Source organism: Triticum dicoccoides, chromosome 6B (genome assembly GCF_002162155.2).
Source record: "Triticum dicoccoides isolate Atlit2015 ecotype Zavitan chromosome 6B, WEW_v2.0, whole genome shotgun sequence".
Classification (NCBI taxonomy): domain Eukaryota; kingdom Viridiplantae; phylum Streptophyta; class Magnoliopsida; order Poales; family Poaceae; genus Triticum; species Triticum dicoccoides.
Genome location: NC_041391.1, coordinates 244,996,711 through 245,022,698, shown reverse-complemented (window position 1 = coordinate 245,022,698; position 25,988 = coordinate 244,996,711). Strand labels below are relative to the sequence as shown.

The window sequence follows — 25,988 nt, the reverse complement described above, 5'->3', positions numbered from 1 at the left end:
TCCCTTAACCCCAGCCGCGCTTCGCTCGTGAGCTGCTGCTTTCCCTTGCTCGCTCTCTAACCTCCTCCTCCCTCCCTCCCTTCCCGTCGCTATGCCCGGAATTCGAACCCTAGCCTGAGCTCGGGCGCGACCCTGATCCCCTGTTCGCCATGGATCGCCCGCCACATCTCGACATCGACCTCAACGAGGCGCCCTCGCCGCCGCCGTCGCCGCCGGTGGCGGTTCCCCAGTCGCCGCCGCGCGGGTTCGCTGCCCCCATTTTTGCTCCTCCGCCTCCGCTGCCGCCGCCGCCGCCGCCACCACCCCAGCCCCAGCCTCCCGCCAACGCGCAGGCCCAGCTGCTGCTCGCGCACCAGGCCCGCGAGATAGCGCTGGCGTACCACCGTGGGGAGTCGTGGAGGCTGGCTGCTGCTACGGCCATTGCGGCCGCGACCGCTGGTTCGTCGGTGGAGGTGCCGCCTCCAGCGCAGCACCCGGGAGTAGCGGGGTGGGGGAACCCGCCGCCCCCGTGCGCGTCCTGCGGCCTCCCCGAGCTGCCGGGGGCCACCATTATCTGTGACGCCTGCGAACGTGGGTTCCATGAATCATGCGTCCACGTCTGGGGGCCGCTTATGCGCCAGCCTCCGCCACCACCGCTGCCCACCCCCCCTGGTGTGCGGCGGCCTCCGGTAGCCGTGAACGAGGACTGGATGTGCCCGGCGTGTGAGATAGGTGGCGCCCACTCCAAGCGCTGGAAGCTTCGAGCAGTGCCGCTCGACATCAATGCCGCCCCACGGGAGGATCCTGTTGCCGTCACCATCGGAGACATCACCAGGCAGTTATCTCAGCTCCCTCTTAATCATCTCCTTATGACTTTAGATCTTTTGATCAGCGAATTTTATATACTAGCTCTAAGAAGTAGATTGTTGTTCATGAAACGCCAGTACTTTGCAAATGGTAATGGTGAGTCCAATCGAGAACGTGTCATGATGGTTTGAACCTTGTTATATATCGCTGATGTTTGGTTTGCTACTTATGATTACACAGATGCACTTGCTATCAACATAGCATATGAATCTGGTATGTTCTTTGGATTTTTCTACTTTGCTCGACTGTTGATAACACTGAGACCTGAATGACTTGGTTTAAATGCTATAATTAGCAACTGGTAGCAGTGGCTTTCTAAAGCATTAGTAAGAGTGCAACATGGTGTTGCATCTTCTTTTAGTGGCTACTAAATTTAGGTATTACACTGAGTGATTCGTGGTTGCTGCATGTTTCTCCCTGATTTACTACAAAGAACAGGGTATGAGATACTGCAGCTAATTTGATACTTTCACCCTTTCATGGCATAAGGGCATGCGCAATGATAATTTTATTTGTTCTAGTTGTGGCACTAATTTGATTTGTGTTATTATTTTATTGAAGTAGGACACCTGCATGTTTCGGTCTTGACAGGTACATGCAGTTCAGCCTTAGGAAATTTTAAAATCACCACGACTTGCAATCTGTAGGAGAGAAATTTGTAACCGTTTTTTTTCTTTCATTGTGAAGGTATCTTATTGGTTTCTCTTGCATTGTTGCATGAGATTGCTGTCTGACTTTTCTTTACTCAAAATTCTACTCCCTACGTCCCATAATATAAAAGCGTCTTTTACACTACACTAGTGTCAAAAATGTTCTTATATTATGGGACGGAGGGAGTAGTATGGAAATTTGAACTAGTTCTCTCTAATGTGAATCATGAACTCTTTTGTGGGTTCTTTTTCGGTCCATTAAATTTGGGGTGGGTATCACTTAGCATGTTCCAGTAAATTAATTGGAGAATGGATCACTAGTAATAGAGTAGAAGGCAACGAAGCATCGACGACGAAGGTGTCTCGCTGCTGAGCTGCGGATGGAAATTTATGCGGAGGAAAAGGTAGATGGGGATTTTGTCAGAACAATGAGCTAGTTTTATTGATTGATTGACGATAGTACAATGCAATAGAACAACTGGAATGCCACCAACAAAGAAGATCCATGATAAAACCGGAAGTTACATGAAGGTCCTTTTGATCTAATGTTTGATGTTTCTCCATGTCTTTGGTGACGAAACCACAAAAGATCAAACCCGCACAAGCCAGGCCAACCTTAAAGGTTTTGAAGAGCCACATGGGTTGGTTAGCTCAAGTGGTGAGAACCTAATATGACCGAAAGCACCGTGGTCGAGGACACACCCCTTGCAAGGTAGTCTGCCAAACTGTTGCTCGGACGTACAACCAGTAGAGAAGGTGCAAAACCCAAAATAACGAGCATTGAGAATCACTAGCTCAATGAGGTAGATCGTGATGGTCACACTAGGGCAAGGATGGAGTTGGGAGACCACCATGGGGCCACCACCACCAAACACAAGCCTAACAAAGAAGGCACCTAAACTCCTAGCCAGATATTGATCCTTACTTCCTAATGCTAAATCGGTTGTCGAAGGCGAGGGAAATTGGTGGAGATTGAAATGGTGGACGATCGTCCAATGGCTAGGGTTTCATCATGTCTCATGTACAAGGGACATGTGAGCACAAGATGATGCATACAACTTTTATGAAAGGCCCGTCATGGAGAGAGATCAAGTACAATGATTTGTGGTCGAACACTTGTACCACCACTCTTGACAAAGCATCCTCCACCATTAGAGCGTGTGTCTTCATCACCGTGTAAAGATTTTGCTTGGTAAGGAAACCCATGGTCGACGACTGTACCAACACCAACACCACGATGGGGCTCCACCACGTCTCTCTGCCAGTGGTGCCGCCCATGAGGAAGAACGAATTTAACATGCTTGTCAGGCGTGTGGGTCGAGCGATAGTAGGAAGAAGCTGGTATGGTAAGAGAGACAAAAGGAGGGTGGGAAGAGTGCTGGCATGGTCGATGGATGAATATACTCGTGTAGCTCTGGTGCAACCTACCCATAGAACTATTATCTCTGTTCCTAAATATAAGACGTTTTTGCAGCTCAATTTGAACTGCAAAAATGTCATATATTTAGAAACGGAGGGAGTAGTTCTTTTTGTACTCGCATAATCTGGAAATCCTTTACAAGATTGAATTGCGTCTACATTCTTGTTATGATTAGAATTTGTTGTGAATCACAACATTGTGATAGTATCCCTAATCTCTCGTGCACTACAATGTATGGGACATCAAACAAACATGTACTGGGTCTTTCTTGGTCTTTTTGTTAGCATCCGTGTCTAACCTCTATTGCCGTGGCAATCTATTTCGGTGCCTCTTGTGTAGTTGTCGTCTCATCATTGCTCAATATCAGTGGACATGACTCTTGTTGTTAGCTTTTTTTCTTCAGATTTAGTATTGTCGGCCTTGACTCCTTGACCTCGCTACACATTCTTTAGCTAGATCTCTAAAGGATTTTTTTAGTTTCATGTCCATGGTTAATTGTTACCCCACCGAGTTCTTTTGTTTGTCTTCAACTCTATCCGAAGCTGCACAAATCTTCTCAAATTTTGTCTCCTTTAGCTAGTAATTTAATTTCCTTGGTTTGTCACAACCCTTCCTTATGTGACCAATTGCATTGAATCCTTTCCATTTTTTTCTTCCCTATGGCCCATCCTAATTAGATCGAGCATGGCCCAACTCCAATCTCTTCTCTTGCCTCTGACGTGTTCTCCTCGATGTAAAATTGCCCTTTTGGTATTTATGTATAACCTTCTATGCAGTCCGTGACCATTGTCGCGACCCAAAAATTATTGTCACCATGTTCCTACTTGTGTCCGCTATTGCCAGTTTTAACAATTTTCATTATTTTCCATTAACGTGGTAACTCTTTCCACCTTACTTGTAGATGGTCATTTGGTCTAACTCCTTATAACGGTTTGATTTGAGATGTTAACCCATCTTTTTTTCTGCGTTCGACGAACTATAAACAGAGTTCTGATGTGAAATTGGAATTGTCGTGTCTGAACATTAAAGAGCTATTAGGTACTTTCTGAAGGCTTAGAGGAACAAACAATCAAGGTTTAACACTGGTAATGTTTGATCGCCAATCTCACATGTATTTTGTGAGTGTAACGAGTCATGACACAATTTAGTGCATCTTCATAGAAGTCTGAGTGGGACCTTCTACTGTTCTACACAACCGGTTAGTTAAGCTCGTGAGACATTACATTTCAACACACGCATCGATGGTGATTCTTGGAGAGGTATGCCATGGTATCCCCTTATATAGCAAATGGCATCTGTGTGAACCCCTATGTGACGATTTCGCCACACAAAGGGAGTTACTAACCTTAGGCCATGTAGGGCAGATGAACCAAGGAAGAGACATGACGCGAGCCATGTCATTGAGTAACCTCATATAGTAAGTCGACAACCTACATCCGAGAGGACTAACATATTGCAAGATCTACGGGAATCATCAAGATTGATGGTATACTTGGTTTGCTCATGATCACATTTTGCCATATCTTTTGGATTGAAGATTTTCTCATTTACCGATATCTTCATGTTGAACTTGCTAAGAGGCGTTTCCTACTTATGTAGAAGAGCCTATGCTTGAGAGGAAAACAATAAACGATGAAGGGAAATTATCTCCCAAGGCTACATTCTCTTCTCTTAACTTGTGTCTCGTCCTATTCAAGGCACTACCATGCATCTTCCTTCGTATGACATTTACCGCGTCGTGAACAAAGATACAAAATTTCCTTGTGCTCACCATAGATTTTGCCATCAAGTCTCCTTGGGGCCAGTTGAAGGCCAACAACAACAATATGGTGGCCATACTCACCCATGGACATCTTTGAGAACATCAAACCGCGTACAAGATGTCATGACCATATATGAGGAAGTGGTGGAAACATTGGCCACGATAAAGGAGCAATGGATGACAACATGTGATGTCGTGATACCACCCCGCCACCAACACCCTCGGTGCTGGCGACCCCCTGCCACCGTTGCACACATTATGTCACCCCCCCCCTTGAAAATGCAATAGATCTTGCGTTTCATTGCATTAAAAAGAAGTGGTTTGAGTTACAATCCTCTTAGGAGGCGGTTGCAATTTGTGATTTGGATTCAGTGGACATCCCAAGTTGGGTGTGTGTGTGTGTGTGATAGCTCTATGTCCTAATGCTCCGGCACGTGCCGAGAGGGCTGCCTCATCTTTGATCTTTGTAAGTAAGTGATTCTCCGAGGGGTGACCTCCGTTGACGATGCAGTCATTTCGGTGTTTCCAGAGCATCCAGGGGACTAGCAAGGTCGCAGAGGCGAGGCCTTTGCGCATGGGCCTGGGGGCGAGATGCCTCATGGATTGCCACCAAGCATTGAGCGAAGGCTCGTTATCGGGTGGGAGGTAAGGCATCCTTAGCCAGCTCAACATGTCATACTAGACTTGCCAACAGAAGGGGCCGGTGGGGAGGTGATGCATGGTCTCGAGAGCCTGGTCGCAGAGGGGGCAGTGTGTGGGGTGCTGCAAGCCGCGGCGAGCGAGTAGGTCTGCAGTCCAGTATCGATCAAGGTTAGCGAGCCAGTGGAAGAATCGGAGTCGCGATAGTGCCCAGCACTTCCAGGTGAGCTTCCAAGTGTCGCGGGTGGTGAAGCTGTGGAACGTGGCTAGGTAGGCAGACTTGGCGGAGCAGATGCTGCTTGCGCTCCATTTCCAGGTCAGACAGCCCGACTTGATGGAGAGAGTCGTACGCTCGATTTGTGCCAGAGTTGGAGGTATTTGCCGATTTCCTGGACGCCAACGATGCCATGCATGTCTCGTGCCCATTGATTAGCGTGGAACCCGTCGGCGATCGTCCGGAGCTTACGACGGCTCTTGGGGATGCATGCGTATAGGAGGGGCGTGATCTCACAAACTGAGCGCCCATCGATCCACCGATCCTCCCAGAACAGGGCCCCTAGGCCATTCCTTAGCAGCATGGTGGTGGAGGCGAAGAAGGCGCGCTCCTCGGCGCCGAACTGCAAGTCGAGGCCGCCCTAGGCCCTAGTATAGTCCGTGCAGCTGAACCAAGGCCAGCGCGTGCGCAGTGCGAGGCCGGTGCGCTAGAGGTCGTGGACGCCGATTCCACCTAGCGAGATTGGCTTGGAGATGCGCGGATAGTTGACGTGGCAGTTCCCACCATTAGCTTCCGCGCGTCCGGCCCAGAGGAATCCTGTGGATTTTCTCGAGCGCCTTGATGGTCTTCTTGGGGGGTGCCAACACTAGCAGCTGATGGACGGGGATCTCGCTCAGTACTGCCTTGATGAACGCAAGGTGGCCGGCCTTGTTCACGAGGCGTGCCTTCCATCCTGGGAGCATGCCGGCAGTCCTGTCGACGACGGGCTGCAACTGGGCAGCAGTGGGTCGCCGCATCTTCAGTGGGATGCCCAGGTAGGTGATGGGCAAATCCACAATGGGGCAGCCGAGGAGGTCGACGGCGGTGGGCGCGGCCTCATCAGTGTCACATCGGATCAGTGTGGCGGAGCTCTTCAAGAAATTGACCCGAAGGCCCGAGGCGCACCTGAAGAGCCATAATATCACCCGGTGATGGGTGGCCGAAGAGGATCACGTCGTCTGTGTATAGCGAGACGGTAGGGTTGATTGAGTTGCCTATTTGTTTACCATTGGTATCTCTGCCAAAGTATAGGAAGAATGATATGATTTCATGATTAACTTCTTCACACCTTAGGGTGTTACTCATCATCTGGCTGCGTGGAGCATGATCGGTGTCATATAGCCTACAGGTGCAAGTGCAGTGGATTTGATCAGATGCTGCTTAGACCATCCCCTATACCACATTATTTGTTCGATTCAGAAGTGGAGCGGATAGCACTAGGATGTAGATACAAATATAACTGATGCCGGAGCTAGACTTGGCAGGTAGCGTAATGCCTCATTCGATAGTAGACACAAGTTAACGGGGTAATACACACATGCAAAGAGTATTTAAACGTCGGGCAAAATCACAAGAGTAAAGGGCATATAGAACTACAAGGTGATATATAACAACTAGAAGCACATAATAAACTCTAGAAGGCGGTAAACTTCCACTAGTAAAACACTAGGGACGCCAGCATACCATGTCATAAACAAGTAACACCCGTATGACAAGTTTGTTACTAAAGTTCTATGGAAGTCGGATTATCCTATTTAAGAGGGTTGGATAATCTCGCTAAAAGAACTCCATAATCCTAACACCATCAGATATTAGGAATAATATATCTTGTGTGCTGGGTTCGGAATCGGAGCAGATAGTGTTTAGATGTAAAAAAAACTCTTACCATATCCTATCTATACATTGTATTCTCAAATGGTCCAGTTCAATAATTATCCAAATCACATTGCCCTTACATGTGGGTGACCACAATATCATCTCTTAGTTCCGTTGCATTACGGGGCCATAGCCTATGGCCTCGTGGAAATACAAGTTGCATATTTCCTCGCATGGTACTAGAAGTTAGGTTAAGTTAAGGGATTTGGTTTTTACTCCTGAAGCCGCAACTCATCTCCCTCCTGGTGTTCTCAATTTGAGTTCCTCTTGACCTCCTCTCACCACTGTCTTCACCCCAACGTCGCCGCTGCATCCCCATGTTCCTAGCCGCATTCGCATAGCCTAGATTCACAATCGTTGCCCGTCTCGCTCTAATCAGGTTCACTCGCCAGCCGCTCCTCTCGATCGGGCCGCTCCTCTCGATCGGGCCCCCTGGAAAGCCACTCTCATGTGCCGCCGGGCCTCTACCCCACCCGTGCCCTTTTGGCCTGCCCACACACTCCCATCAATTGTAAGGGCCAGTTTTTTTTTTTTTTGGGGGCTTATTGCTGGCTGTGGAAATAAGCTGCCCCCTCCCCAGCTTATTCTATAAAATTTAGGCTTAGGCTTGCTTATTTAGGTTCTAACGCGGGCTCTCACCCCGCACCGCTGACTCCCTCCCCAGGTTGCCGCATATAGATCTGTCCCTCACGCCGCTGGTGCTAGCGGGATCTCCTCACGCTGCCGGCTCTAACCCCGCACCGCCGGCTCTCTCCCCAGGTTGCCGGCGACTGGATCTGTACCTCGGCGACTGGATCTGTACCTCGGCGTGCTAGCGGGATCTCCTCACGCTGCCGGCTCTAACCCCGCACCGCCGGCTCTCTCCCCAGGTTGCCGGCGACTGGATCTGTACCTCGCGCCGCCGGTGCTAGCGGGATCTCCTCTTTCTCGCGTCCCCCAAGCGCGCGACTTGGAGCTCCCCCCTCAGGTCTCGTGTCCAGCCTCATCTTCAAAGGTGAGATCTGGTTCCTCCCTCTCCTGGTTCCCTGATGGCTGACGCTGAGCAAAAGGGTTGGATTTCGTTAAAGTTTTAGACTGGTCATTTTTGGCTGACCGTTCAATAGAGGGTCAACTTTATGAACTCTCACGATAGATACTGCCTTTTCTGAATCCGAATTTGTTCTGGGATGAAATATCCAAATCCTACACTGGATTCTGCTGGATCTTGAATGTCTTACTACTGGATATGACTTTGGATCGCTCAGATAGTATCCGTCCTGTGTCCGGAGAGTGCTGTGGGGATGGAGTTGGGCATCCAGTAATTTGGCTCTCTACATGGACGGCTTGCTTTTCTGCTCTTTAATTCTTGTGGGGAAGAGTATAATGCAGTATCTCTCCAAAGTAGTTCCTAAGATGGATTGGCGAACATCAGTTGCATGGATGACACCACCTCGGTCATGTCTGCTGTTCCTTGGCCTATTGCAGCCATGCTTTTCTCGATTCTGCTGTGTGTGTGTACCAAAGCTGTAACGTGACTCCACCGGGGGTTTGATATTTCAGAATTTCTAAAGAACAAGCCACTTGGTGGTACTGTGAAATTTCCGCGACTGTTTTACCTGTCAAACTGGAGCATGCGCTTTGATAACAAAACTTGTTTTGCATTATCAATTCAAATTTCAAATACTAGTAAGGAAATTTCTTCTGGGTTTGATATTACCATGATTTCCTTTCTCACTGAAAACTATTGGGTTTCCTGCCAGGCTTGTTATCCTGGGGCCTGCCCCTGTGTATTTTATACTCTTGGAATACCACAACAATGCGCACAGCATTAATGAGGAGTAAAGATGTAGAATAAATGTAGCAAAAATAGGCAGACATAAATTATATGAAACATGTTGCTGTTAAGGTAGAAGGGGCATCCATTAACCAAGTTATGTATGGAAAACCCACTAATCATCTATTCTGTTCTTCTTTTAACATGACAACTCTCGCATGGCTGCAAATTTTTCTGATCAGTTTATACGCATTTTACCCAATTGTGAGCAAATGATGCCTTTCCTTTATTAAAGAATTTCAATATCATATGCGGCATATAAGATTATACGAGCATTTGTGAAACATGTACTGCTTAGTGATGGATTCTGACCTGACTTGAACTGTAGGTTACTCCTTCCCTATTTTGGTTATGTTATTCCATAATTATTGCAAGGATGGTCTCCTTTGAAGACTGGGCCACGGTCACGTGTCAGATTGCTTGGTTCTTGTATTTTGAAAAGATATATTTCACACTAAATTTATAGAAAAAGAATGCCAGTCAGAATGGCGTTCTATGCTTTCGCGCATCAACCCTCACGCATGCCCTTTTTTGCAGTTTCTCGTGTACTTGTTTTAACATCACATTTAGATCCACATAAGACAAAGGCTTATGTACTTACAGAAATCGTTCAACCAGGTGTCCCTGCACCAAATTGTTCTACTTTATTCTTTATATACAGCCAAGTCTTATAAGATATACATGCTGGAATGGTGATGTGGAATTTGTTAAAAGTATATATTTTTATTGTAGTGATGGCACATTTTTCTCACGTTCCTTTATGGAGGTGATAAACTGAGTACATACTCCATGGGTCTTTCCCTTTATAACACCAATCGTCCTGAGAATCAATCTCCTTGATAAAAAAGAGAACAGGAAGGGAAAAGAAAAGAGCTAGAGCCCTTAACTTTGCCCTCACCCTTCCGCCAATCAGCTCTGAGATCTCAGTTCAGTTGACAGGAGTTGGTGTGATCTGTGAACCTGTGCATCTTGAGGTAGACCTAGTTTCTCTCTCTCTCTCTCTCAGGTGGGGTTGAAGGCTGTGCTGCGCTGCGCTTCCTTCTGTTTGTTGTTTTGGGGATTACTCCTGATTCTGCCCTAGCTATTGTTCTGCAAATCAGCCCTGGAATATTGCTTCAGCTGATGGCAGATCGGATGATCTGCAAATCTATGCATCTAGAGGTGCAGATCTAGGTTTCTTTCTCTTTGCACGAGGTGGGGGTGGGGTGGGGGGTGAAGAGGGCAGTTCTAGAATTTCCAACTTTTGCAATTTTGTGAAGTGTTATACCTGCATCAGATCATGCGTACTGAAGTTGGTAACAAACATCAAAGTTTGCTTTATTTATTTTTGCGGCCTATTAGTTCTGGTACATGCATAGATGACGTACAATTTCCCCACCTTGTTTGGCCTATTTTGATGCTAAAATTTTAGTCACATGTTATTTGGTGAATCTTTCTCTTGATTTCATGGACAACATTGCCCTAGTGTTCATTGTCTCCTTCAGCAGATCTTTTGATCTTCTTAAATCCACATGATGTACTAGATCCCATCAGTAGCCCATCCACAGATGGTTGCAAAGTTGCTGCAGCTGAGTACATAACTGCAGTACAGCTTCAAAATCAAACATGATTTGAAGCTAACTATTTCTGTTTTCAGCCCACCATCGTTCTGTACAATGTTTAGTTATCTTGATGATTGTTGTTCTGTACCTTTAGTGATTATTATGGAGTTGAATTTGCTTAATTGAGTTGTCTTTGCATAACAGTGTGTTAAGAAGCTTATAACCTTAACAGTTGAAAAGGTTGCGCCGCAATAATCCTCAGTAGTACTGCAAACTAAATTGTAAAAAAATCAAATCGTTATTGTCCTCTCATTGTTTTAGACTAATTTTATGTGCTATGCTGAAGAGAATAAGCACTGAAAGCATGCTTGCATTTATTCTAGCCGGTTCATTGTGTTACAGAGCAGTGCTTTCATTATCTTACATGATGCTCGTTGTTTTATTGTCTTGACTATTCTTGAAAGATCTGTTCGAAGGAAAAACTTCTGATTTCTTGAAAATTCTGCTTTTTGCAAATCTGTTCGAAGGAAAAACTTCTGATTTCTTGAAAATTCTGCTTTTTGCAAAGAAAAGTGAAACTACAAGTAACTTGTGGCAGCTATTTAGCGATAAACTTTATAAGCTGGACTGTTTTTGGGTGCTCTAAAATAATAATATCAGAAATGTTATAGGAAGTTTTCTAGTAATCCTTGTTGTACAGACATTATCATCAGAAGAGAGTTAATATATATATTTTTTATCCTCGCAGAGTAAGTGTTGCTGATGGAGCTCACTTGACCGAATTGGCTACTCCACGTTTTGAGGGGCTGCAATTGAATAATACAACTCCTTTTGGTAAGGATATTAGAGCAATCATATGTACTGCAAGAGAGATGTATTTGCTTTCTGTTGGAGATTTTCCACACCTTTTATGCACTGTAACTTTTTAGACAGCAATTTGCTGTGCTAACAACCATCAAGATCAACTTCTGCTTGCCCCCATGTTCAGTGCATGTGTGGCCACTTAGGCATAGTATGTGTTTATAAAGGGAAATTTAATTCCAGTTCCAAAAATTATGGGTCATGCTAACATTTTGAAGTTATACCTGTCTGGTCTCTAAAAGTAACTATTGACCATCATTGGTGGTGCATCTTATAATAATCCCTCTTCTGGCTATCATGTTGCAGATGGGAATCACTTTATGCCAGCATTTGGTCTTCCTCATTGTTTTAGACAACAATTTCCTCCTGTGGATCAAAATTTCATTGCTGATGGAAACATAGAACAGAGGTCAAATCATACACGCCGCAGGAGAAGAGATTTTCCACAAACATCAGCATTGCCCAAGTTTTCTGAGAAGCACGAGTTTGGAAGTTCCAGCATTTTGATGGAGCCATCATTTTTTATGAAAGCAACAGCCCCGAGTCCTACAGAAGAAAGAAATCCACTAAAGCCTCCAAAATTTCTTGCGGAAAATTGCAACCGTCAACCACATCATCGCAGTGTGAGTATCTCATTAACTGTTTCAGATTTGTTTCTTCATCCAGTGTCCATTTTAGATGTTATTGTTTCCCACTGGTACAGCCTTTTATCCATTTTATACTGCAGTTCTTGTATCTTACGTTCACTTTGGCACTGATTTTGATAAATACTACTTTGTTGTGTTGTTTCTCTAGGTTGGCCTACCTGTTCAATATCAAGATTTCTTTATAACTAGCTTGGGAGAAATCGATAAACAGGCAAGCTACCACAATAGCCACCAGATATGGCCAGTGGGTTTTACGTCTTACTGGCATGATAGAGTTACTGGTTCACTGTTTGAGTGTGAGGTGTGTGATGGAGGGAGCTTTGGGCCTTTGTTTAAGGTCAGAAGGTTACCATGCTCAGTGTTCCCCCTTCCAGAAGCCACGACCATTCTCTCTCAGAATGGTGCAAGAAAGGCTGATACAATTGAAACAAAGGAAAGTAGCAGTTTTATGGGAGATGCTGCTAATGATATGGATGATCTTTATATGATCCTGGATGTTCCCTCTGAGACCAATCAAGATTTCTTATCATGTCTTACCAATGATACGGAGGATAAAAGGACGTCTTTGGGTTGCAATGATGTACAGAGTTCAAATATGACGTCACAAATACTACCTTCAAATTCTGAGAATGTTCCACCAAGTAAGGAAGCCAATATTAATGACCAAATTGGTGAGTTTACATTTGAGGGAACATCATCCTCTTCAGTATGGAGGATGATTTCTTGTGCTATGGTGGAAGCTTGTGAAAAAATGTACAAGGAACATGGGCATTTGGTATTCTCATGCACACACAGTAGTGGAAATCATTTGTTAAACAAGGGGAGTGAATGTCAGAACTTTGATGGTCCTTACGCTCCCTTAACTAGATTTTGCTCATCCAACGGCCCCAGTATACCACGAGTTATAGAAAAGAAGGATGATGTGGAATCTACTTATACATTACTGAAGAAGTGGTTATACCATGATAGAATTGGGCTTGATTTGGAATTTGTTCAAGAAATTGTGGAGTCTCTTCCTAGATCCAGGTCTTGCATAAACTACCAGTTCTTGTGCAATAGGGCTGAATTTCACTCTTCTATGACAGTTGCAAGTGGTTTACTTATATCTGTGCATAAAGATGGCCAAAGTAATGGAGATATGTCATATGATAGACATGGTGCGGTGACTGGGCTACATGATCATGCTCAGCCCAGCGGTTCTAGCATCCGCGAGCTACCTCCGGGACGTCCTATTAGCCATAAGCTTCCACCAGAATCGGCGGGAGATGTTTTCCAGGTAGCTCTTTACATATCTGCAGAGCCGTACCTGAGAAATTAGAGGCCTGTGCAAACCCTAAGTATTACTACCTCCAACCCATATTAATTGATGCTCAAACGGATGTATCTAGCCGTATTTTAGTGCTAGATACATCCATTTGATTATCAATTAATATGGGACGGAGGGAGTACATAATTAACTGTGAAAACAAGTTTTATATTTCATATCGCTTATAAAAAAATGAAATGGAATTCCAAAAAAGAAAGAGATGGTTCATATCGCTAATATAATTGCTCAAAGAATTGTATCTTATCAAAAGCAAATCTTGCCCCGAACGACTTGATTTTTCGCATATGGTGACATCATTTTAGCATTGTTTGATACTACTCACCTACGTTTTGAAATATCCTACAAATATAGAGTAAAAATTCTATATCTTTGCCGCTAATAACAAAAGGTTATTTGAGTTTGTTAAAAAAAATGTGCCAATACATTTGACATGGAATATTTTTTTGTTATTATAGTTACCTACTCCATATTTATACAAAGATTAGCAGCCAAGGTTGCTTGTTCCAAAATTGTCATCTATTTCGAATGTAAGGTGTACATAATCTTCAATTAGGTTTTTATAAACATTTTTTCAAATATTATCAATTGTTAAAAAGAAGTTAAATTTCTCTTCACCAAACAATTATTGGTGGGGTAGGTGGGAGATTGACAGGAAGTGTGCTAGCTATTCATGCCGATAATAGATTCATTCTGGGGAATTGCAAGAAATTAGTCAAGGAAAGATGAACTGATGGAGATAGGCTCCAATTTGAAGAGGAGAGAGAGAGGGAGCGAGTGGAAGGAAGGAAGGGGGGATGTGCATGAGGTGGAGTGTGTAGACTGTAGTTGCCTCAGTTCTCGGTGTACAACTATCAAATAGCATTGCAAGTGCTTTCTCACTAGTACTGTTAACGCAGGGTTAAGATTTTTTTTATCATTGGATGATTAACAATTAGTACTAGTAGTACTTAATCAAATTTGGGCCCCTCTGATTTGGAGGGCCTGTGCAGGTGCACACCCTGCACAGGCTTCCTGCATATCTGTCACTGGTTCTACTATTTGAAGAAACACATCTTTACACAGTTGTGCATTTCCTTCTTATTCTTGGATCCATCTTCTCATTGAAATATTCTTGTAGATATGGGAGTTCTTGGGGCGCTTTGCTGAAATCATTGATCTCAAAGAAGTGCCTTCATATGAACAATTGGAAGATGAACTTGTTGACCCATGGCCAGTTTGTGGAAATCAGAAAGAAACATTGTCGAAGGGCATTCAACAATGTAGGGATTACTCTTCACCGATGAATTCCCCTGCAAATGTTTCTATATCACATTCAAATAGTGAATCTGGTCTATCCAATAATGAAGAGATTGTGTCTGTGTTTATTCCTGTGGAAACTTCTTCCATGAAGGAAGCTGGTCAAGATAAATTGGCAGCGCAGACACTTGGGAGGTGCACTGGTGTAGTATTGCCCGGGGTTCACCTTGCACTCTTCAAGGTTCTTTTTGGTGAGCTACTTTCAAAGGTTGCGATATTTGTAGATCCAAACATTGACCCCAAAGAATCAAAACCCAGGCGTGGAAGAAAGAAGGACACTGAGAGCCTCATTTCAACAAAGGAATTTAACTTTGATATGCTAACTGCTAACAAGTTGACTTGGCCTGAGTTGGCTAGAAGGTACATGCTAGCTATTTCTTCCATAAATGGGTGCATGGACGTGTCTGATATTTCCAGTCGAGAAGGGGTGAAGTTATTCCGCTGCCTACAAGGTGATGGTGGCATACTGTGCGGAGCAGTACCTGGGGTTGCCGGCATGGAGAAGGATGCCCTGGTAAGCATTTTACTTATACAATTAGCTGAACTTGTGATTCATTTGGATCATGCCTTCCTTTCCTTCTTCAGTCAGACATGAGTTGTAGTCTTTAGATTGCTGTATGCTATGGTTATTTGCTATCTGTTTTTAGATTTTTCTTCAACTTCTTATTTCTATTTAATAATATTTACTTTGATTGCAACCCCATACAATTATATTATCCACATTAACTCTTCATAATAGTATGTTTCTATGTTGTTTCCATAAGGGAAATAAGACATATCCCTGTTTTATTCTGCTTAGGAAAAAAACTTGTTTTTTTGGATTCCTGTCACCATCAGTACCGCTTTCCATTTTTTACGGTAAAACAACAGGGAATGCCATTACTCTGTATTTATATGTACTTTGTAGTAATAATAGAAAGAGGTATGTACAAGCCTAGCAAGACGGGTATAATCAGTTGAGAGACTCTGCCCATTTGTTTTTTTTCTATGATTTTATTCAGAGCTTTTCCACCTGTTTGCAGAAATTTTGTTGTTAAATCTTATCTATGGAGACAAGATTCTTGTTTTTGCTTATTTGGCTGGAGATATCTTGACTACATTAATTCCTTGTCCAGCTGTGTGATGTTTTGAGAATATCGAATATAATTTATAAGGATGCTGTTTTACGTTTGTTGTATAATTTATCTATAGTTTTTTGTTCGCTCACTAAGAGATATTATAAAATTTCCTGTGTTCTTATTTTAGATGATGGTAAATTTTTATGTGTACTTTTGCTGCACTGTAATTAATGTCTTGTATTTTCAGCTGCTTCTGGAGGCGGAAAATTTGATATGCAGTTCTCTATCAAGTGAAGGAAACAAGGTTTTTATGATGGATTACAAGTACACTGATATGATAGATTCTGCTGAGGTGCCTATTGCTGATAACAGAACATTGCCAGATTGGGCAGAACCACTAGAGCCGGTGAGAAAATTACCGACAAATGTGGGAACGAGAATTAGAAAGTGTGTTTATGAAGCTTTGGATCGAAAACCACCAGAATGGGCAAGGAAAATTTTGGAACATTCGATAAGTAAAGAAGTCTACAAGGGTAATGCATCTGGACCAACCAAGGTTAGTAATACTCCTGCAGGCTGCAGTCATATGATCATTGATGTTCTAGACTGCGGTTATTTTCCTTTTTTTAGCCTTGACCCACTCTCTGTCCCTTAAAAAAACTACTTTATCAATACATCGAGCTGCAATGCTTATGGTGTTTTTCTCGTAAGAGGTAATGAGTTGCAAAATATAAGTATGAGTTTGTATTAGTTTATGTTTTAGTACCATTTGTTGTGTGGGTTGCGGTCTAGATTAGAACTCCTCATGAATTTTGCTCTTAGCCAGCAAGACGAATGCATAAATTCCGTTTTCTAGTTCCCCTAACACTTCTTTTGTTTTACGAAGTATTGTATCCCTTAAAAAGGATGAGAGGAATGTGAATTTTGTTTGAAAACTTGAAAATCAGTCAGATAATGTATTTTGTATTACATGTCTTTGCTTATATAGGCCGAGCAGGAAACTTCGGTTAACATGAACTTGCTGTCAGCATCGCACTTTAACCAAAGTTTTACTATGTATATGGCTGCCAGAAGAGGAGTCAGTGCATAACACGGCCGTACTTATGTTGTATTTAAAGAAATGTATTTGCTCGGTGCCTTATTAGACTTATTCTTTGCCATGATACTTTTGTCTATCTTTTAATTTGAGAACCCTTATGACTAGGGGACTATTTGGAAAATACACTAAAATGTTTATTTTTTCCTGTTACAGAAAGCTGTTTTATCTGTGTTGTCAGAGGCATGCCGTGTAATAGTGCCACAAAAACCTGAAAACCCAAGAAATGAAAGGAAAACTATTTCCATCTCAGAGGTTATCTTGAAAAAGTGTCGTATTGCTCTGCGCCATGCCATTTCTTCAGATGAATCTAAGCTTTTTGGGAATTTGCTTGGAACTACTCTAATGAACTCTAATGAGAATGAGGATGAGGGCATCCTTGGATTTTCTGGTATGGTGCCACGCCCTTTGGACTTCCGCACAATTGATACAAGGTTGGCTATGGGCGCTTACTGTGGATCTTGGGAGACTTTTTTTGAGGATGTGCAAGAGGTATGTTCTTCTTTAACACCCATTTTATATTATGCTATGTTGATACACATGGGATATTTTCTCAGATTTTCCGTGGATGACTTCATGTGCCTTCAAATATTCCTGTTGCATTAGCTTGTGCTAGATGGTGACGTGGTGGTACCACCAGATCATGGTGTTGCTTCAGCATTATTCTATTTCTTAACAGGAAGTTTTAGAAATGTTGGCTAGCTACAATCTGTTTTTGGAGATAGTTTGTCTGGGTTTCTCTAAGGCCTTGTTTGGTTTCAAGGGGTTTAATCCACTAGTGGAATCAATCCACCTAGGGATTGGGCTGATCCCTGCTTGTCACCCAATCCACTGCATATTAATCCATACCAAACCCCCCTCTTCAGATCTCGTTTGGTTCTCCCAAACTCAATTCAGAGTTATAAATGACACAGAGCAACATGTTTGGACATAGTATTTGAACAACATACACAATACTATCATATACGAAAAAGGTCTGCACCATATAACAAGATGGCAACAAGAATGCAGCACTAACATGAATAAACTGGTAAAACAAACATCTCGACACGATACGAAACACCATCTCCAGTTACATATCATCCTTGATAATTCAGTACAAATTACTCAGAACTTTTGTTAAACAAGAACTTGTGTTCCTCTATTGTGCACTTCTCATCGATGTAGGTATCATACAAGAACTTGCTGACATCCTTGTTCTTCAGGTGGTATTTCTGGTTCAAGTAAAACAGAATAAGGGTCATGAACTCATCATTAAACAGACCCCATCATTTTTACAGGACGCATCACAACATGAAACCAATTTTGCAATGCAAGAAGCCATGCAAACTTTGAGGATGCACAATAACTTTCAAGTTGAATAGAACAACCATACAAAATAAAAGGAAAGCTTAATCCCCACCATACCAAAACAACCATAATAACTTTGAAGTTGAAGAGGTGCTCAGTTTTGTTCTACGGCTAGACTGCTAGAGCCCAAGTAACCCATGTTTAATCTTACTAGAAGTGTTAGCGGGTCAGAAACCTACCCATCTACTAATAGTATCCATGCATTCCTTACATATTCATTAGGATATATATCCACATACAATTTGAACAGCAACCAAGAAGAGTGTAACTGCAAGAAAACGCAGTGGACAAACTACGGTTTAAATTTGCAAAGACAAGAAACTGAGTCAACCTATTCTAGCAGCCATTAATAATGCAGTCTTGCTCAATTTGTGTGTCCAACTACTAGTCACAATGAACTACAAGGACAGTGGAGAAGACATACATGCAGGAATTCTTTTTCTCTAACATAACCTACAGAGATCAGATGGAGAGCAACTGTACTAGAGGCTACAAACATGCACATAGGTGAAAGTCCAGAAATTCCGAGTCCCAACTTATCTTTAGACATGAGAACCTAACAAGTCTCCAATCAAAACAGTAGACAAAAGCAAATAGATCTGCACATATTTAATACTGGACTACATGTCAGCTTAGAAAGATAAACCTTCTGCGAGTTTTGGTTACCATCTGACTACAAATAGACGTGTATGTGTTTGATCTTATCATTGTTCTTGCAACTAGTCACAGCCAGCTCCTACTATATACACAACTATCATCACTTCCTCGTCCAAGAAATTAAAATACAATTACTAGAGACATGACAGATTTGGAGCCATGTGCTTGTGTTTGATCTACATGGGAACTTAACAAGTCTCCACATGAGAACCTAATTTGGAGCCACACAGATTTGACAAAACAACTACTATTCCATCACAGAAGGAATGAAACGGAAGCCCCACGGCCCCACCTTGTCCGCCGCCGGCGACGGTGCTGGGATGCGCCAGGAGGAGAGGGAGGGAAGGATTCAGGACAGGGCAAGAAAAAAAATGAGATAACTTACGGGAGAGAAGGCTGCCGTCGTCATCTGCGCCGCCAGCAGCACCGGGCCTCTGCTCGTTGACGATTCTACTACGCAAGATACAGGAGAAAAGGAGATCAAAGGAATAGAGAAGGGAAGGAGGCAGAGGTACATACTTAGAGGAGAGAAGGCGACCATCGTCGGAGGCATCGCTGGTGGCTCCGCTCGGTGGTGTTTCTTGCGCCGCCGCTCCTTCGCCTCGGTAGGGTTTCGCGCGCCTTCGCCTCTCGTCGTGGATCAGTTCCACGAGGACGAGCCGATCCTTTTGGCCCCTATGGAACAGAGTGGATTGCCGTGGTTTGGGCCAGTATTTTCCATTCCCTGGGCCAAACCAAATAATCAAATTGTGATCCACGTGTAATATTTCCCTGCCGAAACGACCGCCGTGGATCGGGCCGCGATCCCAGGCAATCCACATGGTTTCCGATGTAACCAAACAAGGCCTAAATGGGCTTTTGGTTATATGATGTTAACCAGTTTACTGTCAAGTGTCTTGTCTGGGTTTCCCTAAGTGGGCTTTTGGTTATATGATGCTACACCAGTTTACTGTTAAGTGTGCATTCCACTACAGGTCTAAAGCTGGCATGAGTGCACTAACTGCTTCTCATGCTAAACTAAGCCCATTGACTGCTGCAGTACGAATTTACAATAGACAGAAGCCTAATTTTAAGGCTTATGATATCTATGTATATCATTGCTATTCATGTTGGCAATGTAGTAATGCCTGTTTATCCATGAGCGATTCTTATTCTCGTTTCTATTGACGGCTGTTTCCTTATTGATTGCCATTGTATATATTCATAAACTTTGATGTGTGTTGGTTTATGTCCATCCAAGGGATATTACACACGCACAAAAAATGTAAAGTGTTGTGCTGAATTAAATATCCCGAGCTTCTAAGTTGGTACATGAGCCACATCTGTTTGGTTCAGAAAAGTTGGGAATGATTTCCGTTCATTCATGACTCATGAGCACAGCTACATTAGCAAAATTGATGTTATATTTGGTGAACCTATTAGAACCCATTTGCTAATTTATGTCTCTAATTGAGCAGTATATATATTTAGTTCCCTGGTCAAATTATGATGCCATTATGTTTATCTGCAGGTAATCCGTAATCTGCACACTGCATTTGCTGATCGAGCTGATGTAGTGGAAATGGTTGCCGAATTGTCTCAGAGTCTTGAATCCTTATATAAGACAGAGGTTTGTTATCCCTTTCTGTATCAATCTATCTCACGCGATTTAGTCAACCTATCTCATGCGATTCCATAATTTCATTTCGCATGCGTTTATGATCAAGATGATATTGCAACTAGAAAATAAAATAAATGGGTCACTGAGTCAGCTTTATACAATCTTGTTGGGATTACCTATGCTGATTTGAGTATATATTAGCTTACTGTTAAATTTTCTGTTTACGAAGTTATATTACCAGGGATTTTAATAAACCTTTTGGCTTTCTCTTCTTTTTACATGGCTGGTGCAGGTGCTCGACCTTGTTCAGAAATTTGATTGTCACCTGTCTAATGAGAATACTGATTCAGAAATCCATGAGGAGCTACATGATATTCTGACTGCAGCAACCAAATTACCTAAAGCTCCATGGGAGGAGGGTGTTTGCAAAGTATGTGGCATTGATAGAGACGATGAAAGTGTTCTCTTATGTGATGAGTGTGACTCGGAATACCATACTTACTGCTTGAATCCACCACTAGCTCGTATACCACAAGGAGACTGGTTCTGCCCATCGTGCATATTAAAGCCAAAGAAAAAATCACGTCTTGACCAGGGTGCTCAGGATTCCAAACGACAACGAAAAGGAGCAGAGTCTCATGTTCACGACAAACCATCGTGCATGTCAGGTCAAAAGAAATCACATCTTGACCAGGGTGTTCAGGATTTGAAACGACAACGAAAAGGAGCCTTTCACGACATACTTTTTAAGTTAACTGCAGCAATGGAACAAAAGGAGTATTGGGAGCTTAGCACACAAGAGGTATGGGTTTTCGCTATCTTTATTGTTTAGTGTTTGGAAGTTTTAGTTCTTTGTGTATTGCACATTTCGTTGTATTCCTTCATATTAAGAAAAATAAAGTGGAAGCTTGAGAGTTCAGACCAGTAAAACCAAACTAGTGGTTGGGGCGCCACCCTCTGGCGCCGCTTGAGAGGAAGCGGTGCGCACGTTTCCATTTAAAAAAAATACATAGAGTCCTCACCTCCGTCTGAAAAAACAGCTCAGAAAAAAATCCTCACCTTCATCTAATAAGAAAACGAAAAAAATACCATTGTAGCCTACCAGCGAGTGCCACTTTACATAACCCTTCATTTAAAAAATACCAGAGGTCCTCACCGCCATCTAAAAAGAAAAAATATACATTTAAAAAATAACCCACACCTTCATCTAATTTTTTTCAAAAGATTTCTCACCACGGCCAACCAGCTTGCGCCACGTGGCATAACTGGTTGGTCGCCCTTCACGCATAGCTTAATGGGTCACACCTTCATCTAAAAAAATTTAAAAGATTTCTCACCACGGCCAACCAGCTTACGCCACGTGGCATGGCTGGTTGGTCGTCCTTCACGCGTAGCTTAATGGGTTTAATGGGGCGTTTTTCTCATACAAAATTTAAGCTGGTCAGACTTCATTCCTTACTTAGACCAACATTTTCCGATTGGTATGTCCTGCTATGGTGGTAGGGATGTTGGATTCATAGGCACCCTGAAAATCGAGATGTTTTAGATTTGCTGATATTACCTGGGGTTTCCTTTACTTGTACGCATGTTTTATAACACTTCGCAATTTCCCGCCCATCATAGTGGTAGATGAAATGTTTAATTTGTGTTAGCTCTGGCAAACTTCTACATGCCACATATATTCTGTGTGTTAGTCTGTTGGTTATCCCTGTGTTGTCACAACCATCAAAACAAGGTTAATTATTCAAGCGTTGTTGGGTATCTTATATATGTGGCACTTTGTGCAAACAGATGAAGTCAACATATGTGTATGGTGCTATGGTGCACCCCATGGTCTCGTAGTTTAAATTATTTGATCCTCTTTTGAACTCCCCTTCCCTCACTCTATCATCTTCTGAACTTCCCTTCCCTCACTCTATCATCTTCTGAACTTCCCTTCCCCTAGTCTATGCTAGGACAAGAAGACAGCTCGTCTGCCATCTTATTACCTGAAAAATGGGACCATGTTTTCAGAAAATTTCAACACAAAATTTGGGCCCCTTCATTCTCAGATTGAACTTATTTATTCATTGACATATGCTTTGCCGTTTAAACAGAACAATTTGGCTTGGTGTATTTATGATTTCTGTAGATAATTGTATTTGGTGCAAGAGGTCTTCAAAGAAAAAGGTAGAAGGGATAAGCGGAATGATTTTCTCCGACGCTTTGTACTGTCATACTCTAACCACATTGATTTTTTAGTTGGAGCTTGATTTTATAAAGTTAGCTCTTAGCCGATGTCTTGGACGATTTTCCTTAAAAGTCTGCATGGAACTGTGGATGGAGTATGTTGGTATTGTGTATTTACTCATTTGGCCTGATATGATTTTACTTGGCCAGATCATCTTTTCTCTATTATTTTACGGTATACCTAATAATTTATTTGTGTGCTGATTTTCATAGTGGACAAAGTGACAACCTACAGTGCCTAACATTTATCATCAACATGCAGAGAATAAATATGCTGAAATTTCTATGTGATGAAATGCTCAACACAGTCCTGGTAAGAGAACATATAGAAAAATGTCCAGATAAGTTGAATGACCTCCAGCAGAAGTTTCGTGCTTTGAATTTTGAATTGAAAGATTTGAAATATAAGGAGGAAATGAGGACTTCATATGCTAGACAAAGCAGATGGAGCAAGACTGAACAGCACGTTAGCAATTGTTCTGGACTTGCGGAAAATCAACAGAATGAAGTGGCCATAGCATCAGACCATCTTGAAGAGTCTGAACAAGGTAATACTGTAGTTAACCTCAACCACCCAGCTGAAGGGACTCCTGGGCAACTAAATGTTGGCAAACCCTGCAAAAGTGACAATGGCATGTCTATGGTTGAAGACAATAAGTCTTTGGGACTTTCTGAACAACCATCAGGGACAGGTAGTGACCGGATTGAAGGGAACATTATGAACGAAGGGTCGCGTGATAACTTCAATTTGGTGGACACTCCTATTGCTGAAAGAGAACCAGTAGCTACACCTCTCAGTACACCGGGTGGGGAGTTGCCTGATGAAAATGCTAGCGCATCCCAAGATAATCTGAAAATGTCAACAACTAGATCACTTGAGCAAGCTGCTGATAATGGTGAAATGGATACTTTATCGGACGAGATTTCAAAAGTGCAGGAGTCAATTGGCACAGTAGAGTCACAACTTAATATGTCATCCCTCAGAAGAGATTGTCTGGGAAAGGATTCCTTGGGTCGATTGTACTGGGTTTTAGGACGATCTGGTAAACGTCCTTTGCTGGTCGCTGATGGAAGCATGCTGATATGCAAGGAGAGGGACATTAACATGGTTAATAGCTACCCCCCCTCTACTTCTGATTGTAAAGGATGGAATTCTGCATCTGTTGTCATTTATGAGTCGGATGACGAAATCCGTAATCTTGTTGACTGGCTAAGGGAATACGATCCAAGGGAAAAGGAGCTGAAAGATGCTATCCAGCAGTGGCAGCGGCATCTTTATCACCTGGGTAATTTTGTTCTCAGTGATCCTCCAATATCCAAGGGGTCGAACAGCGAGCAGCAGCTTATGGACCTTCCCAGTACCAGGGCTGGAGCAATTTTGGAGAAAACATGCCGCTGTGACTGCTTAGAGCCTATATGGCCTGCTCGACACCACTGTGTAGCATGTCACGAGACTTACTCCAAATTAACGGAGTATGAAGAGCATGCTGGAAAGTGCAATGGAGATGTCAAGGAGAAGGATTCCGTTGATCCTAGCTCCACTGCTGAGTCCAGAAAACTGAAGTCATGCCCATATGACTTTGAAGAGATTTGCAGAAAATTTACCACGAATGATTCAAACAAGGAGATAGTGAAGGATATTGGACTTATTGGATCAAATGGAGTTCCGTCTTTTGTCCCTTCACCTGCATTTTATCTTGAGCCTCCAGTTATTCTGAATAAAAACAAAAAAGATGACATCCCAAATGATTGGGTTTCCTCCTTGGAGGAATGCCAGGCAATGTCTGCACAAAAGTTCGGGCAGGAGGGGTCCAATTCTGGTCAAAATTGTCCTGGTAGCACGGGTGATGAAAATGTGTCAAAATCTAAGAAGCCCGCCTCTGAGAGTACTTCCTGTGAGGAAGCATCTTCTGCAACAGACAAACCAACAAGATTGCTAGCTGTTAATGGTGGCTTGGTTCCGGAGTCATCATTGAGGCCTGTTATAGGAAGAAACTCTCATATCCTAAAGCAGCAAAAGATAAATTTGCTTGATATAGATGCAGCATTGCCCGAGGAAGCTTTGAGAGCCTCAAAGTCTCAACAAATAAGAAGGCGTTCATGGCGTACTTTTGTGAAGCATGCAGAATCAATATCTGAGGTGACTTGATCTATTTATTCACCTTCATGCCACAGAAAACATATATCTATTTACTAGTGTTTATTATTATTTTTGTGCTGATTATCTAATGTCCATTAAGAGCTCTCTAACATCATCTCCATACAAAATAAATGCTTGAGAGCGCTGATATTATCCATTGTACTGATTAATCGTATCTATGCCTCTTCCAGATGGTACTGGCGACCAGTGTGTTGGAGAGTATGATAAAATCCGAGTTCCTGAAGAATGATTGGTGGTACTGGTCCTCCTTCACAGTAGCTATGAAGACCTCAACTGTATCCTCGCTCGCTCTCAGGATCTACACTCTTGACGACTGTATCATGTACACCAAGGAGCCTAACACCATGCTGGCTGACAGTATAAAGGTTGTAAACAAGGGGAAGAGGAGGAAAGAGCCAGAACCATCAGCGTCGTAATCTGCGCCGCTCTATTGCATACCCCAAACTTAGAAGTTCCGTGGACGGTGCAACAATATGACGCTGTGGTCACAGAGATGGTATAGACAGAGTCTTTGGTTATGTGGTCTCTTGAGTGGTTGAGCCTTTAGGCTAGCTTTGATTCTGGTGTTCCTGCAAGGGTGCAACCTTGACCGTTCAATTTAATAAGTCATATTTACCAGACTATAGTTGTGCGCCTTAGATATGTTAGGGCCAGCGAAGAAGGAAAATGCGTTGTTTCAAGGATGGCAGCCGCAATAGCTGGCGTTCAAATTTTCTGCCGGGAGCGGCTGCATGCGAGCGTAGTTTTTCCTTTTGGGCTAACCTGGCTTTCAGGGATACATATCATTCATGTTAGCTCCCGGTCTGAGGACCCGAGGATCTTGTGCCTCCTTTTGTACCCACCTTCACATGATTGACAGCATGTGGCGGGTAGTGGTCGTTAGCCTTTCTGTTCAACGATGCATGTTTTAGGTTTTCACAACATACAATTTTGAAAGTAGAATTTCACAAGAAAAAGTTGGTATTATTTTAAAAAAAATTGATGTTATGAAAAATATTCTTATGACAAATTGACATACTATCTTGACTTGACCAGTCCAGTTAATCAAAGTAAGAACATTTTAACTGTACACATTTGAGTACGTCATTCTATTGATTGTTCATAGCATTTCCCTTCATGCTTGTAG

The 25,988-nt window shown here is 42.9% G+C and overlaps 1 protein-coding gene across 2 annotated transcripts; it reads left to right on the top strand.

Annotated features, from left to right (window-relative positions):
• Positions 1 to 25,758, top strand: LOC119323796 (methyl-CpG-binding domain-containing protein 9-like). Of its 2 annotated transcripts, none has more exons than XM_037597507.1 (11): positions 1 to 814; positions 11,329 to 11,414; positions 11,748 to 12,064; positions 12,237 to 13,364; positions 14,533 to 15,225; positions 16,017 to 16,325; positions 17,022 to 17,357; positions 20,383 to 20,481; positions 20,765 to 21,274; positions 22,964 to 24,841; positions 25,033 to 25,758. In XM_037597507.1, the coding sequence occupies exons 1-11, from the start codon at positions 150 to 152 to the stop codon at positions 25,276 to 25,278; spliced, it is 6,267 nt and encodes a 2,088-aa protein (XP_037453404.1). In that variant the 5' UTR covers positions 1 to 149; the 3' UTR covers positions 25,279 to 25,758. The 2 variants fall into 2 exon arrangements, with proteins under 2 accessions (XP_037453404.1, XP_037453403.1); XM_037597506.1 differs by having other exon boundaries at positions 1 to 817.
• Positions 25,759 to 25,988: the final 230 nt, after the last annotated feature.

Excerpts from the sequence above, each read along its gene's own strand:
- LOC119323796 (XM_037597506.1), top strand. The coding sequence starts at position 150 with ATGGATCGCCCGCCACATCTCGACATCGACCTCAACGAGGCGCCCTCG. Across the intron at positions 12,065-12,236 it reads GTCAACCACATCATCGCAGT|GTTGGCCTACCTGTTCAATA; the intron begins GTGAGTATCTCA and ends TTGTTTCTCTAG. Across the intron at positions 20,482-20,764 it reads AATCCTTATATAAGACAGAG|GTGCTCGACCTTGTTCAGAA; the intron begins GTTTGTTATCCC and ends TGGCTGGTGCAG.